General features: G+C 42.2%; 1 protein-coding gene across 1 annotated transcript in view; it reads right to left on the minus strand.

Moving 5' to 3' along the window:
- The window catches only part of kdrl (kinase insert domain receptor like), a 53,745-nt gene that overhangs the window by 35,846 nt on the left and 1,485 nt on the right, over window positions 1–16,414 (minus strand). The window contains exons 2-9 of the mRNA XM_052075106.1: window positions 10,724–10,814; window positions 9,667–9,887; window positions 7,454–7,581; window positions 5,427–5,580; window positions 4,908–5,044; window positions 4,656–4,827; window positions 3,597–3,717; window positions 3,352–3,521 (exon numbers count right to left, since the gene is read on the minus strand). Coding sequence (XP_051931066.1) covers window positions 3,352–3,521; window positions 3,597–3,717; window positions 4,656–4,827; window positions 4,908–5,044; window positions 5,427–5,580; window positions 7,454–7,581; window positions 9,667–9,887; window positions 10,724–10,814 — 1,194 coding nt within the window. The remainder of the gene's footprint in view (window positions 1–3,351; window positions 3,522–3,596; window positions 3,718–4,655; window positions 4,828–4,907; window positions 5,045–5,426; window positions 5,581–7,453; window positions 7,582–9,666; window positions 9,888–10,723; window positions 10,815–16,414) is intronic.

Below are 16,414 nucleotides of genomic sequence, written 5' to 3' on the forward strand. Positions count from 1 at the left end.
CATGTTTTTGGAATGTAAGGATATCGGGGTACCCGGGGAAAACCCACACAGGCGTGGGGAGAACATGCAAATGGAATACAGGAAGGGTGGAGCCGGAATCAAACCCTGTACCTCTGCACAATGAGGCTGACGTGCTAACCAGTCGCCCACCGTGCCACCCAAAAGGTGTCACCAATATATTGAAATTCAATTTTCAATCTCTTTGAATGAGATGGCAATGTCTTAGTACTTTATTTCGTTTACCGTTTTAATGTTATTTATCAATTGTTTTTACTGTCTTTATTTTTAGATGTCAGATTTTTTTCAACTTTATTTAGAGCACTTAGTATGCAGCTTGGTGGTTTTAAAGCGCTTGATTAAAATTTAATGTTCCTAGATTTGCTGTATATTTTTTTAAATTGTAAAGACAATGTATTCTGACAAGATAATTTGGCAGAATATTTGTCAATTTTTTTGAAATCATACAAGATATCAGGCAATCATTTAATTTTAAATTTCAACCTGACAAAATGTAATTGGAAATCTAGTTTATATATGAATATTGTTCATAAAATATATATTTTTCCGTTTAAAAATAAATTGCATGTTGCATTAATTATGATTTTTACATCACAGTAAAAACTTTTCGCTGCTCTCACTTCTAATGACGAGATGAAATTTGGATTTTGTCTCATGTACATTTTTTCTTCTCATATGTTTAACTACAATGATGCGGTCTCAACTGGTTAGCATGTTCGCCCACAGTGCAGGGGTCATAGGTTCGGTTCTGGGCCCCGGCCTTCCTGTGTGGAGTTTGCATTTTCTTCCCGTGCCTGTGTAGGTTTTCTCCAGGTCCTCCGGTTTCCTCCCACATTCCAAAGACTTGCAGAGTAGGTTATATGATTACTCCAAACTGTCTTTTGTGCCTCGATGATTGGCTGGCAACCAGTTGAGGGTGTACAAGGCCTGTTGCCCGAAGTCAACTGGGTTAGGCTCCAGCACTCCCGTGACCGTCGTAAGGATAAAACAATGGATGGGTGGCTGGCTGGATGTTAAACTGCTTGACTTCTTTTGAACCATACAATATTGAATTGGTTTGAGCATGTTTCATAAACGCAACATGAAACAACCTTTGCACTTCCTTGCCTTTTCAGTCTGTGGTCCTCCGTTTTACAAAAGTTTCAACATTCCTGCGTTAGGTGACGCCCCCCCACCTTCAGCCCAATCCACTGCCAGAATCTCATAATGTCTTTCTAATGAGCAACGACAGTCATGATGGATAGCCGTGAAGATGGTGCCACTGACACCATTTGTCCTGTAGATGCTATGCAGAGGGGAAGAATGGCTGGATGATGGGCAAGCCTGGGGCGGCAAGGTCAGAGCGTGACCCCACCGCTATCCGCACCCGTGATGAGTGAGTCGACGCGAGCTCTTTAATGGGCAACGTACAAAGATCCTTGCGTCACCTCTGACGTTGTAGCGTAGCCTTTGACTGCTGTCGCAGCTTGAACCGACAACATAAATCTCCCTCGCTGCGGCCAGCCCAGCAGTATCACTGCCACCAACATGTTCTCTGTCTGCAGAGGTGGGAAGTAACCAAGTCCAAATTCCTCCATTACTATATTTGACCTTTTCTCTATTTGCATCTTTTTCTTTTTTAGGTTGCGTCGTCATTTGTAACCGTCGTCAAGCAACCAAATACAAATACTTTCATTCATTCATTCATTTTCGGAACCGCTTCATCCTCACTAGGGTCGCGGTATACAAATACTTATACTTCTTAATTATGGATAGGATTTGAATGAGTACTTTTACTTTTTTTTTAACACATACACTTCTACTTTAGTATAGAATGTGAGTGTAGTACTTTTTGCCACATCTGATTGTGTGCTGCATTTTGTCAATGCTCAACATCTGATAAACGACGTTGACATAGTTTCTTAATTTAAACCAGAATCCCTCCCGTCAGTGTTTATTTGTACCCTTCATTTTATGTCACTCCAACACGTTTTAGTGATGTGACATGGCACACTGTAAATTTTTCCTTCACATCTTTGGCACTTTGATATCTGAAGAATGCCATGAAATCATTTTGCAGTCTCTCACACTGAATCATGCTCATGACCGTAAGAAGGACAAGTGCTACAGAGCATAGAAGTACGTGTTGCTGAAGCGTGTGCTAATCTAGTCATTTTTTAGAAGGTTTGTTGTAAGATTTTTCCCAAATCGATCATGAAATGAGAAATTGGTGCTGATGACATTTCATGACATTTTCAATAAGATAAGATCATTTAATATATAATTATTTTTAGTGCAAGAGTAAGATTGCTCTTTCTTTCCTTTGTCACGAATCGCAGAGGTACTTGATCAGGAGTTAGTATCGATCGATATTCAAAATTAAATGACATCCTGATATATAATTACTCAAACATCGATGCTAACCTGTCTATTTTCGCAGTGGATGTTCAACATGTCCCCTGCGATAAATGGGGGTTCACTCAAAGCCCCCCAAATTTCCGACGTTGCTTTTGACAAGCCCTGCACGGGGCCATGTTGACAACATTTGTGAGGATAAAAGCAGCACATTTCTTGATGTATTGTACAATGTACAAGTGGTGAAAATGCAAACAAAGGCTGCTGTGAACCCAGGGGGGGATCTGGAGCACTTGAGTTTACACTCTGCGCCAAGGCCCTACCAAAGAGCCCCACTAATCAACAACAGCTGCCATGGCACTGACGTTAATCTTTTTCTGGAATCAACAAGCACATAAATTCCTCTCATACTAAAGCTGCTACCTGCCGTCCAGTCACTTTTGTAATGTAACGGAGTACAAATACTTTGTTCCTGTACTTAAGTCATCAAATGCATACTTTTACTCCGATTTGCCATCAACACATTTCTTACGCCTCACGACAAAATGAAATCATAAGAAATTGTTGTTTGAGGTAATGCTGGAGGACTGACGAGATGAAATCACCTTCTGCCTACTCTGCTACTCACAAAAGCAGCAGATGACGACCAAAACGACTTCAATGGTGAATATGAGAACAGGGATATTGTTACATTGTATACAGTGCCTCTTATGACTTAAGTGAGAGAATTATGAGCATTCAAATGCTACATGTCCACCCGACAGAAGCAAAACGAGGCGGTTGAATTCATTTTTGAACACAAAACGTAAATGCTCTTTGAGTTATCATGGGCTTGGTTTTAACGCATATGGTTAACATGATGGCTAGGCTAACATGTACTTGCTAACTTTACTCATTAGCCCAGATAGAGACCAAAAAATAAATTACAAAATATATTTGTCTTTTAGAGTACAGTTATTTTTCTTTTCCAGTTCAGTGTAGTAGTAGCAGATTACCTACCCTCAACTTCCAACGTGTAGCTCAGGTTCCGGTACAGGCGATGGGCTTGGTTTCCGAGGCTTATGGTGAAGACCCCGTCGTGTTTCTGCTGCACATCGGAGATGATCAAGTTGTAACCGGAAATCTTGTAGCAGGTGGAATTCTTCAGGATGGGGACTCCGTCTTTATACCTGGGAGTCAAACAAATCAGTCAATTCTAGGAAAACAAGCGAGGTGGTCTTTTATGTGTAGAGACCACAACTTGCCATGCCAACGTATCTGGTAGTGGCAGGGCATTGACCTTGGGCTCGAACACCAGCCTCTTTCTGCCCTCCCTGACAACCACTGTAGCCTGGTGCCTGTGTGAGATGTTGAGGAAAGGGTGCTCTGAAACAAAACATATTAGAAGTTGGCAACATATCAAATACAGTAAAGCCCCAGTATATCGCGGTTCATCACCGTAGCCCCTAATGACGCATATCAATTTAAAATGTATTTTTACAGTCAACAGGCAAGTCCGAATTTAGGGTTGAGTGGCTTCAGTGTCGTACCACGTCTACTGGAAGACCTATCATGAACAAGCAGAGGTTTCCTACTTAGCTGCAGTAAAATTAGTTCCCGCAGTTGAAATAAGAATCACATAGCATAGTCATATTACCGTGCTTGTATGTATTGCTGCTGCATGTGTGTTAATTTAGCAGTTGTTTGAGGCTTTATTTGTACCGTATGTTAATTTCTAATAGCTCAATTATGTTTTGGTTGTATTTTTTCTTCTTTTTTTTATTTCGTTAGCATTAAGCTAGCAGACAGCATTGCGGTATGTTGTTTGAATAAACAACGAGTAATTCTGTTCTGTTTCGTGTGTCAGTTTTACTGTAAAGTTTGACTGGGGGTGACAAATATGTAACTTGGAGCAAGCACACTTCTTATTCTGTTGAGTCTACCATTTTACTTTTTAAAGTGATGACTGAAACGATATAAAGTACCGTAGTCAAGAATAATGTTTTATTCAACTACTGCTGAAGTAACTACAATGAGGCGTTTGGTAACAAGAAAATGCTTACAATATGTCACTGATTTATTGCATGTGAACATTTGAAATGTCGGTACACATTTTAGCAAGTACCATTGAAGTTGTCATCTTTGCTTTCGCTTCAAATTATGTGGCAGGACACATCTGGACCCCGGGGCCTTGAGTTTGACATATGTGATGTACACGGTCTCTCTTGATCACAAATTCCCACGGGACTTGAACATATCCCCGGAGATAAAGGTAGATTTATTGTACAATTAAAAGTTCGAGTCAAACATTGGCACATGCTCACCGTAGACAATGACCTTCGCTGTGGCATTCTTATGTTTGGTGGGTAAAATCTCAGCTTTGCATCGATACAAGCCCTTGTCCTCCATTGAAATGTTGGGCAGCACTAATGCCATGCTCATTGTAAATAAAAGAGCGATGCGGTCTTTGGTCTTGTTTGTGAAATGGCGGTTTTCCTGAAGGCAAGGGAAAAAAAATAAAATCCCATGAGCACATCAAAACCACCTACGCTGAAGTTTAGCTGTGTCTCATTTACTTTCATTCCCGGAAAATCCCACGTAAAGCTGATTCTATTCTCGTAGGTGGTCACTCCGCTGCAGTTGAGGAAGAGTGTGTCGCCAACCAACAACCTGACCCGCTCCGGGGTGATTGTCACATTCTCAAGAACAAGTGCTGTCAACGTGAGAGAGAGAGAAGAGAGAGAGAGAGAGAGAGAGAGAGAGAGAGAGAGAGAGAGAGAGAGAGAGAGAGAGAGAGAGAGAGAGAGAGAGAGAGAGAGAGAGAGAGAGAGAGAGAGAGAGAGAGAGAGAGAGAGAGAGAGAGAGAGAGAGAGAGAGAGAGAGAGAGAGAGAGAGAGAGAGAGAGAGAGAGAGAGAGAGAGAGAGAGAGAGAGAGAGAGAGAGAGAGAGAGAGAGAGAGAGAGAGAGAGAGAGAGAGAGGAGAGAGAGAGAGAGAGAGGAGAGAGGAGAGAGAGAGAGAGAGAGAGAGAGACTCAGACGCCTCCTTCAGACCAGTCTTTCCTAGTTAATTTGTCTGAAAAAGACAAAACACTCACACATTCTCTTGGGGATGTACGTGGAGCTGAACTGCTGACCATTGACAACGGCAGAGCAGATTAACATGTTGTACACAGTTTCGGGGCTGTAGGGAATTCTGAAGCCCACTTTTGGGTCCCATTCATTGTCAATCTTCTCTGAGGAGGGTGACAGCTGTAAATCAAGGTGATATGACATTTCACATGAGATGTTAGCATTAAGCTGGCAGACGTTTGTTTGACAAACACTATGTATGATGAAATGATAGACGGTTTGGTTGAACATTTTGGTGGTTGCATTGACAGTGGTTCATTCCTTTTTGTTCCGTTTGCATGCTTTGCTGCTCCGGGTGTGTTGAAGTCGCAGTTGTTAGAATTACCCTCACCGTTTTTTTATTCGCCTATCTGTGACGTTTCAAGTTACATGCTAGCATTAAGATTGGTGCGGTTAAAAAAAACATTTTTTTTAAACATTTTGGTGTTTAAATACTGAATGTTTTATGTGCTAAAATCAGTCAACGTCAACTGGGAGTGACGGTTTCAGTGTGTTTTAACAAATTTAAATGTGTTCTAAGCATGTAGAGGAGGTAAAACTATTTAAATGTTTTTTACAGAGTTTCTCTATATCGCAGATTTTCACCTGCAATTGCTTATTTGATCAACAAGGGTTCACTGTATGTTTTTTGTGGTGGAAAAAAAAAAGTCTGTACTGTAAGTGCTTGCTCTTGCTTGTTGTGATGCCAGAAATCAGGCTGGATGAAAAGGCAAGGGAAGGAAGGAAAGGGAGCAGGAAGGAGGAGCACCATTGATTTACCAATGGCAGGAAGGTCACACCACCATTATCTGTTCCATCTCAAGACAGCTTGTTTGTCCACAAATGGGCACAAAGTCACGCAGTGGTAAACCAGTGCCACAAATAGCGCCGTGATTGGCAGCTTTACAGCTGAGTGGTACAGAGCACCAACAAGCTCAGAGGTTTCACAGGACTGCTGTTCCTGTGGCATCCAAGGAAAATGGTATCAAAAGTTAAGAGTCCATCAGGCAGGTTACCTTGTTGTTTCCTGTGACTGGACACAGTGCGTACAGGTTTTGTCTTGCATTTCCTGAAAGGGCCAAATTTAGCGGTAGATTCTATTCTGAGCAAAAACACTCTTGGACCACCTTCCTTTTCGCACAGGAAGCAGACAGACTGACTCCCTTCGTTTCCCCTGATGCTTGTTTCGGTGTTTCTTTAAGACTGGTTTTGTGGGAACCACAAAGTGACAAAAGTAAAAATGCTGCGAAGATTTGTGCAATGAACTCTCGCTGTATTGCGGGTTATCGTTCGCGATCCCACTTTTTCACAGATCCTTAAAGTTGTTTGTTTTTTTTGGAGCGGGTTATTACTGAACACAGGCAATTCCAAATTTAGAATTGTGTGTCTTCGGTGTAGCACAGCGTTGTGTAAGATCTATTGGAAGACTTGCAGTGTAATTGAGAGCAGAAAAAAAAGGCAGAGAAGGTCCCCTACAAAGTTAGTGTTGTCGTTGTTCCTACCGATCGTGATCGTGAAAGATGTTTTTGAAGTGAGCAATGGCTTTTATTTATTTTTTGCACGATTCTGAATATGTGAATTTACTAAGTAATAAAATCATGCATCTTTGATAGATGCACAAAGGTTGATTCAAGGCAAGTGGACTGTTCTCCTTTGTTGAAGATGTTTCACTTTTCATCCAAAACGCTTCTTCAGTTTTAAATTTAGGTGTGGGGGTCCCTCTATTTATGCCTTGTGTGTGTAGTCCATTCGAGTGTTCGCCAACAGTGTGATGGTTGCTGTTTTTCACTGGGGTTATGAAAGAACCTTCATATATCAATCGGTCGTTGACAAAAACAACTCGAGGGCCGATCGAATTGTTTGAATGAGGCGAATGAATTTGTCTTCAAAAAAACAAGAACAGCCCAGTTTGCCTTGATTCAACCTTTGCAGATGACCACGATCTACAGTACATGCCTCATAATCTGTGGGAATATGAGCCTCTGGGCGGGGGGGGGGGGGGGGGGGGCCTTACCTGTTGTAGTGTCACAACAGTACTGGGAGACGATGTACGGCAAGGAATCACAAGGCTGGACTCATCCCTGTAGATGTACAGGACGTAAGGTGTATGATCATAAGGCTCCACAAATGGCTGCTCTGGATCTGAAGGGGAGAAAAAGGATGCAAACTTCAAGACTTGAAAAGCAGAGGTGACAAAAAAAATGCTTTGCTTTTTGGATGTTTTTAAACGGGGGTTTATTGTATGATGTAACAAACAGCTGAAGGACTGTGAAAAGGCCGTCAGACTAAACAAAGGCACAGGAGGCTGCGTGACCTTGTCATCAGGAAACACATACAAAAGGTTAATTTGTTTAGTCTGCCTGGTCCAATATAACAAAATTGTGTTGCTTGCTTATTTGTCCACCGGGCTTTTCAAGCAAATCCAAGGAAAACTGTCTGAGTCCGAACTAAAATTGTACTCCTTGTCCTGCCTCGCACAATCTCCTTTGGAACAATGCTTGAACGCTAACTTGTTCCATGAGTTGTTTTCGAAGGGATACTTTGCGAAACAGTAGCTCGAGCAGGAAACCACAATCAGCGTCTCGGGCTTCCCGTGCAATCACATAAAGAATTTTGTTGTAAAATAACGGGCAATTCCGTCTCTGCCTTGCGACCAGTTTCAGGGTGTGAACCTACACCCCCAAAGTCAGCTTAGATAGGCTCTTGAACGTCCGCGACCCTCGTGAAGATAAGCGATGCGGACAAAAAATTGATGAATTTAACAATACACTTACTGTAATTTCACAGTATAGTACTGCACAGTGGTACCTCTACTTGCGAACGTCTCTTCATACGAAATTTTCAAGTTACAAAACATCTCAGCAGGAAAATGTTGCTTCTTGTTACGAAACAAATTTCAAGATACGAAAGGTAAAAATACAGGATGGGTTGCTACTCGCAGTTCCGAGTTTCCTGAATGCAACGTACTTATAGCTGCTCTGCCAGTAGCTATTACAGAGCATCTTACTAGGGAGGGACCTCGACCGTATGTGTCTATGTGTGGAGACAGATAGACAGATATATATGTGTCTATGCAGCGTAATCGTCATTCGCCCCTCCAGCCATGAGGTGTTCTGATAGTTTTACGTAAATGTGAATCACCCAGAGAAAGTGTTCACCATTCGGGCGATCGCTCACTATGTTGATGTTTGCCTTGGACATTTTCGAAGGATTGTTAAAAGCCGACTAAAGCAAATACACTTGGATCAGTTCTTTACAAAACACCTGGTAAAATCCACTTCTGAAAGAGAACATAAACTGAAGAGGGCAAAAAAAACGAGGACACTGTTAAAAGTTAAATGACAAGCATTTTTAATCTTGAAAATGTTTAAAATGAAAAGAAATTTCTTCCTGAACCAATTAATTTTGTAAGTAGAGGTACCACTGTCTTTTGAATTATAGTGTGTGTGTATATATATATATATATATATATATATATATATATATACACACACACACACACACACATGCTGTATTTGTATGTAAATCATGGCTCTGCTTCAGAAAACAGGTGAGCTAGGATTGGTCATTAACTGAGCCCCAAGCAACTGTGATCTCATTTGCAGTGGACAGAAAGTGGCAAAATGGCTGCCCCATAACGTGCTAAAAACAGATGGATTTAACTCGCATTCCAAACACAATATTTATCAGAATACTGTGTTATACTGCGAAAATAGTTTGTTATTCTTAACCAAGTGTTAACTGTTCATAGCACAGGTGCTCGAATGTTATGAAATATGCTTAGGCAAAATGGTAATTCATAGGATTGCATGGGGCATATCACAGTTGTTTTCTTTGCTATAAGGTTGAAAAATGCACACACACACACACACACACACACACACACACACGCGCGCGCTTTACATTTTGTCTGTCAAGAAGCACCATTCAACACCGTGAGGCTCTAGCCTGGCGTCAGCAGATCCCAATCGCCCTGTGAGAACCTCACACTGCTCTTTCATCGGGGCTCTTACATGACTTTGACAAAAACAAACGGGCAAACCTCCCAACAAAGAAAACAGTTCAAGAAACGATTCTTATCCCTGCAATGGTTTGGACTTGACTTTCTCATGGTGGAAAATTACCACTGTTTATTTAACTTGTGGGAATAATGCCAGTATTGATTTTTTTATTTTTTTAAGGCTTTCAATGGCTGTCAATCACATTTTCTGATTATTAACATCTCACCTGTGACGTAGACGTATGTGGATGCAACGTGGTCGGACCCCCCTCTGGAGTAACCGCAACTGTACTCCCCAGTGTGACTGGCATTCAAGTGTGTGATTGTCAGTTTGCTGCAGTGCGGCGCATGTCTGGAATCACACCGCTGCACTTTCATGCCCTCCCAAGAAATGAGACGTTGAGATCCCACCGGCTTTGGAAGTGTCCAGTGCAGCTGGCCGTGCCCCCTGGTAGAGGACAGAAGCAATTTTATACATTTAAATAGGCTTCTACCAAAGTACCGTAGTCAAGTATTTGTATCCGGTCACCTCTTCAAACCGAATGTAAGAAAGACTCACGTCGGAATCCTTAACACGTTACAGACGGCGATCTATTTTAAGGAGCGGTGCCGCAGCTGGCAATGAACTTTCACGCCTTTTAGTTCAGGATGGCAGCATCAGCATCTGCTCTTGGTGGAATTGCGGCCCCTGCGATAGCTTTTGCTTGATTTCGAGTCATCTGATAAGGTGAACTTTCACATGGGAATGCGTTTCTTTCAAACGGCGTGCTCGAGCTCACACATTCCTTCCACACAAGTACACAATTTTAACATTCTCATTAAAGGAATCCCAGAGGAACATCAAACATGTCTGGCATACCACGGCCACTGCCTACAGAATTTTGGGTCAAACAACCTCTCGCCTCTCTCATCCAGTGACAGCAGACCAGAAAATATAGGACAGCTGTCCAAGCATACGGCCTTATAGGGAAGCGTTGCATTACAGAGATACTGTACATGCTCTTGGACATTCCTTGCGGCAGTGCAAAATGATGAAGGCTCAGAGATACGAGCGGTCCCAGGAACCCTCAAGACCGATAAATGTTGGACCGCCATCAAATGTTCCAGTGTCATTGAAGCTATTTGCCCTACGGCCTTGTCTCAGTCATTTCCCCAGGGCCTTTTTTTTTTTTTGCCATAGAACAAGTCTAAAAAAGGACATTTGCAACACGGTCTGGTCACTGAGCACAAGACTATTACATTTTGCTACATTTTCAATGTATGTGGGATTTTTGGGGCACTTACCTGCATGCGAGATGAAGAGAGTCCCCTTTGTGAATAACGATTGGATTCTCGGAAGGCCAGATTTTAGGCAAGCGCTCATCCGCCAAATATCCTGAAGCACACATATAGACACACCATCATTTGGTTTGTTGTTTACTTAGATTAAAAAAGTCTCGCTATCCATCTATCCACACAAAAGGTCTATTTCCCAAAAAAGTTCACAAAATTCGCTAAATCTGAGTGAGTGAGCACTTCTCCGAAAATAATGCAGCAACCTCATTGTAAAATTCCTTTGGTGTCATCGTAGTCAGGAAACTTTGAGAGCTTACCGTATTTTCCGGACTATAAGTTGCAGGTTTTTTTTCATAGTTTGGCTGGGGGTGCGACATATACTCTGGAGCGATTTATGGGTGAAATTATTAACACATTATTATATCATTTCACATGTTATTTTCACATTTAACCACAAGAGGTCGCTCTAGACCTGTGTTGATAAAACCACGATGAGTCTGAGTAAGCGTCGTACAGAAAAGGAAGCGCTGCATCTTCCAACTCTTCGAGTTGGTGGAGTTGTTTTAAAATGACATAGAGGATGAAGATTTCATTGGATTTAGTGATTTGGAGTGAGATTGATGGTTTGATGAACTTGTTAGCATGTTCTTTATGCTATAGTTATCTGAATAACTCTTAATATGTTACTTGAACATACCAGGCACGTCCTCAGTTCGTTGTTTATGCGTCATGTAAGGTTAGCATGTCATACACTTATTCAGCGTGTTGTTTTCTATTTTATTTTAATTTTCAATTGCCTTTCAAGATGGCATGTATGTTCTTGGTGTTGGACTTTATCAAGTAAATGTCCCCCTCAAAATGCGATGTATACTCCAGTGTGACTTATATATGTTTTTTTTTGGTTTGTTCTTTATTCTGCATTTTATGGCTGGTGCGACTTATATTCAGGAGCGACTTATAGTCTGGAAAATACGGTATTATAAGTGACCAAACACTTGCATACATGCCAGTAAAATGAGTATTTTAAAGTGTTTCCTTCATTTTGTATAATTTTAGCAACTCCCAAACAGACACCTGTAGAAATGGTTAAATGATGCAAAATCAAAAAAGTTTTTGCACGGTCATACTGTCCACAATGTCATTTGATTAAATTAGTCCTATTGCATGTTTTTTTTAATTTTTCATCATATTGAATGGTTTCTTTCCTGAAATTGCCTGCCCATTCTGTCGTGGTGGTTTAACTGCCTCCGTTAACACTTTCAGGGACATCGGTTACGACAGCGGACAGCTTGTAATGTTCTTGAGTCACAGGGGGCATGACAGGGTTAACAAAGCCTCGGATGTTTACAGTCAGCATGTCTTTTTTCAAAGATGCTGGAACTGTTGGAAGGGCCACTATGTGCTTATCGAATGCTAATTTGAGCCAGAAATGTCCACCCTGTCAACACGCTCAAATATTCCGTCTGTTTGCATGTTCCTTGTCTACACCGCACGCGATACAAACAATAAGAGCACACTTTTTCCACAGTTTTTTTTCCCGCTTCCCTCACCATGTGTGAGGCCTGTTACATTTTTTAAAAATCGCTGCGTATCTACTCCGCTTTGGGAAACACCATGATCCTCCTTAAGGTCCAGAGGGTGTCATAGACCTCCACGTCAGAGTGCCTTGTTTTTGCGGAGCCTTCCACTTGACAAAACAACTCGGTTGAGTCGACCAACAACACGCGAGAGAGGTTCGTCGTAGCCTTGAATCAAGAATGAAAATAATTACACAATAGGACTGACGCGCTCTGACCTATGAGTAAGCTGCTAGAAGCACATGCGCATTTACACCTGCAGCTACAACAGCGGACGCACATTTGCCTTGAGTTGGACTGTTATTCAGAACAGCTGTCATGCAGGGGGAAAAAAAAAACAGCTGACTGTGCCAACGCTGGTAGTACAACGCAGCGGTGGTTTCCCTTCAAAATACTTAAACATCATTGTTTTATTGTCCAAGGGCGCGCAGAGGAAAAGAGATGCTTGTGCGCTAAGAACTGCTGTTTTCATCTGTGGAATGGAAGATGCAAATCAAGGTTTCTGTCCTTCGCAAACAATGAGAGAATATACTTTTCACTAGTTCATAAAAATAAAAATCTGCTGCTGACTGGTAACTTGCGAGAAACGTGTTGCCTCATCTTCAAGAATGGCCGGAAAATGACAACTTGGTAAGAGCAAACAATAATTGGGTCCTGGGAGCGCAAAAAAATCAAAAATAAAAAAGAACGCATCTGGCTCTCGCTCCGAGTATAGAATGCGAGTCATGTAAAGAGTGAGACATCTGCCATCTGCTCGTATACGTAACCTCACCAAAAAAAGTAACTTGACCTTGAATTGCACTCGCTCATTTCATAAAACGGGCCAATTGCCAATGAGTCTTCCAAAGTAACTGGCTACAGATGGACGAATCGGCGGGGGCCCTTGGGAGCGCGCTAAAGCAAAGAACGAAAACACCCCGTCGTTGCTTCTCAACACCCACCTCCCCAACTCTCGACCTGCGCCGCTGCTTAGCCAGCCAGCACTGACCCCCACAAAAGGGTACAGACACCCCCCACCCCCAGCAACAGCTGTGTGTCCCACGTTCCTCCGGCGGACGGCCATAAGAAAAAAATGCCAGAAATTGCGCTTATTGTGTCGGTTCAAAGAGTCCCGAAGCTGGTTCTCATTAGGAGCCAATAGAGGAAGAGGACAGGCACGCAACAAACACGTAAAAGGGCAACTAAAGAGAGATGGGTGACCTTTTAATTCGAAACCCTAACCCTAGTTTAAAACCGTACCTTGAAACGATAAGCCTGCTTTAAAAACCTACGTTGAAACCCTCGCGATAGTTTAAATTTGTAGTTTGATTTGATTAAGGCCTTTTTGTTAGCTACTTTTTCATGACTCTCTTTCCAAAGCAGCAAAGTCAGTGTGTCAGGGGAGTTGTCACTTACTGTATCTCCAGTAAAAGCCATTATTGCTCACCATCACATGACTATCACCATTCAGGAAACCGCAAAGAATGGGGAATAATGTCAGGACTTCCCGTCACTCCTTTACACGTCGTCTCCAACGGCACCATCAAGGTGAATGAAACAATGCGGCCCGGTGACGCTTTTGTTTCGGCATGCCACTCATTTCAAAGAGTATACATAGAAAAAGGGGAGGGTCAGTGACATTATTAACAAAAGAGGGAAGAGTCAATAGAGTTAGAAAAAAAATGCCGACCCTGATGTTTGTTGAGAAACGGTAGCAAATGGCAACACGCATCCTGTCTTAGCCTTACTGACCTTCTGGAAGCGTTGCAAAATGCCTACAGCAAGGGTCCCCAAACCACAGCCCGCGGGCCGGATACGGCCCGTCAGCACATTCTGCCCGGCCCTCTAACCCTCCTGTTGTCCTTGGGTTAAAATGACCTGTCACTGTGTTAAAAACGCCCCAAAAAAACCCTAACTGCAAACAGCGGTGTCTACAAGCCTACACGAACCTACAAAAGGATTATAAGGAAGGAACAGAAGAACTTTAAGAGACTGTTCATATGTGTCAGAGAGATTCTGCTCTGACAACTGAGCTGAACTTTTATCTGTTAAGATTGTGCATGGCACAACAGAAAGTTAATGTTCCATGGCTTTTTTTTTCTATGAAGAACCCAGAGAGAGTTATTTAGTTATTATTTATTTCATAGTGTTATTATTTGTTTCCTGACTTTTTTTCTGTAAAGAACATGGAAAGGGTTATTTGGTTATGTGTGGCTTTCTGGAAAACAATAATTTTTTTAAGCTCCTCTACGATCGTCACACTTTTTCTGTTATAAACTGACACCGGCCCCCCCATCAGAGAAGGGAAAAGTTATGTGGCTCTCACAGGAAAAAGTTTGGGGACCCCTCGCCTAAAGGAACAGCAAAATGAAAAGAAACATCTTCTAAATTTGACACATGAACAAAGATGATTGTTGTTAAGAAGAATTTGAGTCATTAAAAAAAATCGGCATTTAAAAAAAAAAGAGGCTTTGAAATTGTATCCCACCAGTTTTTTTTTATGCTGCTATGAGAAAAATCGTTTTTTAAAAAGAAAACCCACACAGCCCGACAAAGCAAAGAGCTTCTACGAGGTGGCCGCGCAGCAGTTCCTGGCCCAAGAAATCTTGCACCAAATTACCTTTCGGGCGGAGAGTCTCAAGAGAAGCAGTATGAAAATAAGAGGTCAATACTCAAATTCGAACCTTGGACGCCACTTCAGATCGGCTGCCAAACTGCTCAATCTATGTAAACCCCGCGTGTGTTGGATTTTTGCTTCTTATTAATCTCAAATGTTCCCCCTTTGCCAGCGACAAGGTTAAGACAACACTTAGAGAGCGAGCTGTTTTATTAGCTACAAACTAGTCTTCAGAGATTTGGAGGCAAAAAAAAAAAAAAGAAAGGAACATCTGGGGGTTGCGAAGGGCCGTCCAAAAGCCAACAAACAGGAATTTAATGGATGAAACTCTTAAAAACCTTCTTCTTGCATTGTACAAGAATCACAACTCACAGGCACACGGAAGCTCCTTCAAATTGAAATCTCATGCGGGATTTCTAAAGGCTACATTGCAAGCCCAGTTTGGAGCAGACGCCTCAATCATCCCATAATAAGAGAAGCGCAGAGTCATTTGTATCGTTAAACATCACAGCACATCCTGGCAAATATCCCAATCCAGGAGTGTCTATCAATGTGTGTGTGTGTGTGTGTGTGTGTGTGTGTGTGTGTGTGTGTGTGTGTGTGTGTGTGTGTGTGTGTGTGTGCGTGTGTGTGTGTGTGTGTGTGTGTGTGTGTGTGTGGTGGTGGTGGAGGTGGAGGGGTTTGTTGGTCTTTTTTTTTTTTTTCTTAATATTTGCCGGTGAGCATTGAGCCTCTGTTGGACTTGGATGACCTCTCATTACTCCCATTTTCCACTCCACCGTCTCAAGTGTCCGAAGTGCAAATCAAAAACGCTCCCAAACAAGCCAGGCACAACATCGAAGTCAGCTTCTCACATTATTACTCCAAATATTTGACCTGATTAAAAAAAGAGAGAGAGATTCAGTTACAAACCATGGTAAACTGTATGATAGATTAAAAAAAAATTAAATGAATTTTCCCAGGAAACAGGCAAACAGCGAATTTAGAGTTGCACACATTCACTGCGGCATCAAGTTGTAATGTGTTTGTTAAATTCTGTGTGAAATATGTCATACGTAATTGTGTGTGTCTGCGCACGCAAACATACGACACACGCCAGCACAATTTTTTTTCGAACCCTTCTGAATAACTTTTTTGGCTTTATTATGCGATTATAATCTGTAACTGGCCACAATGGTCCCCCGGGCAAAGTTGGGACACCCCTGCCTAATATCAGGACGCATCAGTGGCAGTGCAGTGCACTAAATCAGCTTGAGAAAGCCTGCCGCTCCTTCACTAACTGCTCGAACTGTCAGTGGCACCTCCTGTGCAATAACAATGCTATCCTTCCCTCTCTTCTACTGTCAATCACGCCTTGTGAGTACAGCGCAAGCACATCCAAGATGAAATCTTTGCTCAGGTAGCATGTCACACATCCGTGACCTTCCCTGCAGTCTGCCTGCCTTCAGCTCCAACGTCCGCTTCCTCCTTGCGTCTTTCCCACGCCTTTGTGTGGGGACGGTGAAGGAAATGTCCTCCAAATAACAT

Source organism: Hippocampus zosterae, chromosome 1 (assembly GCF_025434085.1).
Source record: "Hippocampus zosterae strain Florida chromosome 1, ASM2543408v3, whole genome shotgun sequence".
Lineage (NCBI taxonomy): Eukaryota > Metazoa > Chordata > Actinopteri > Syngnathiformes > Syngnathidae > Hippocampus > Hippocampus zosterae.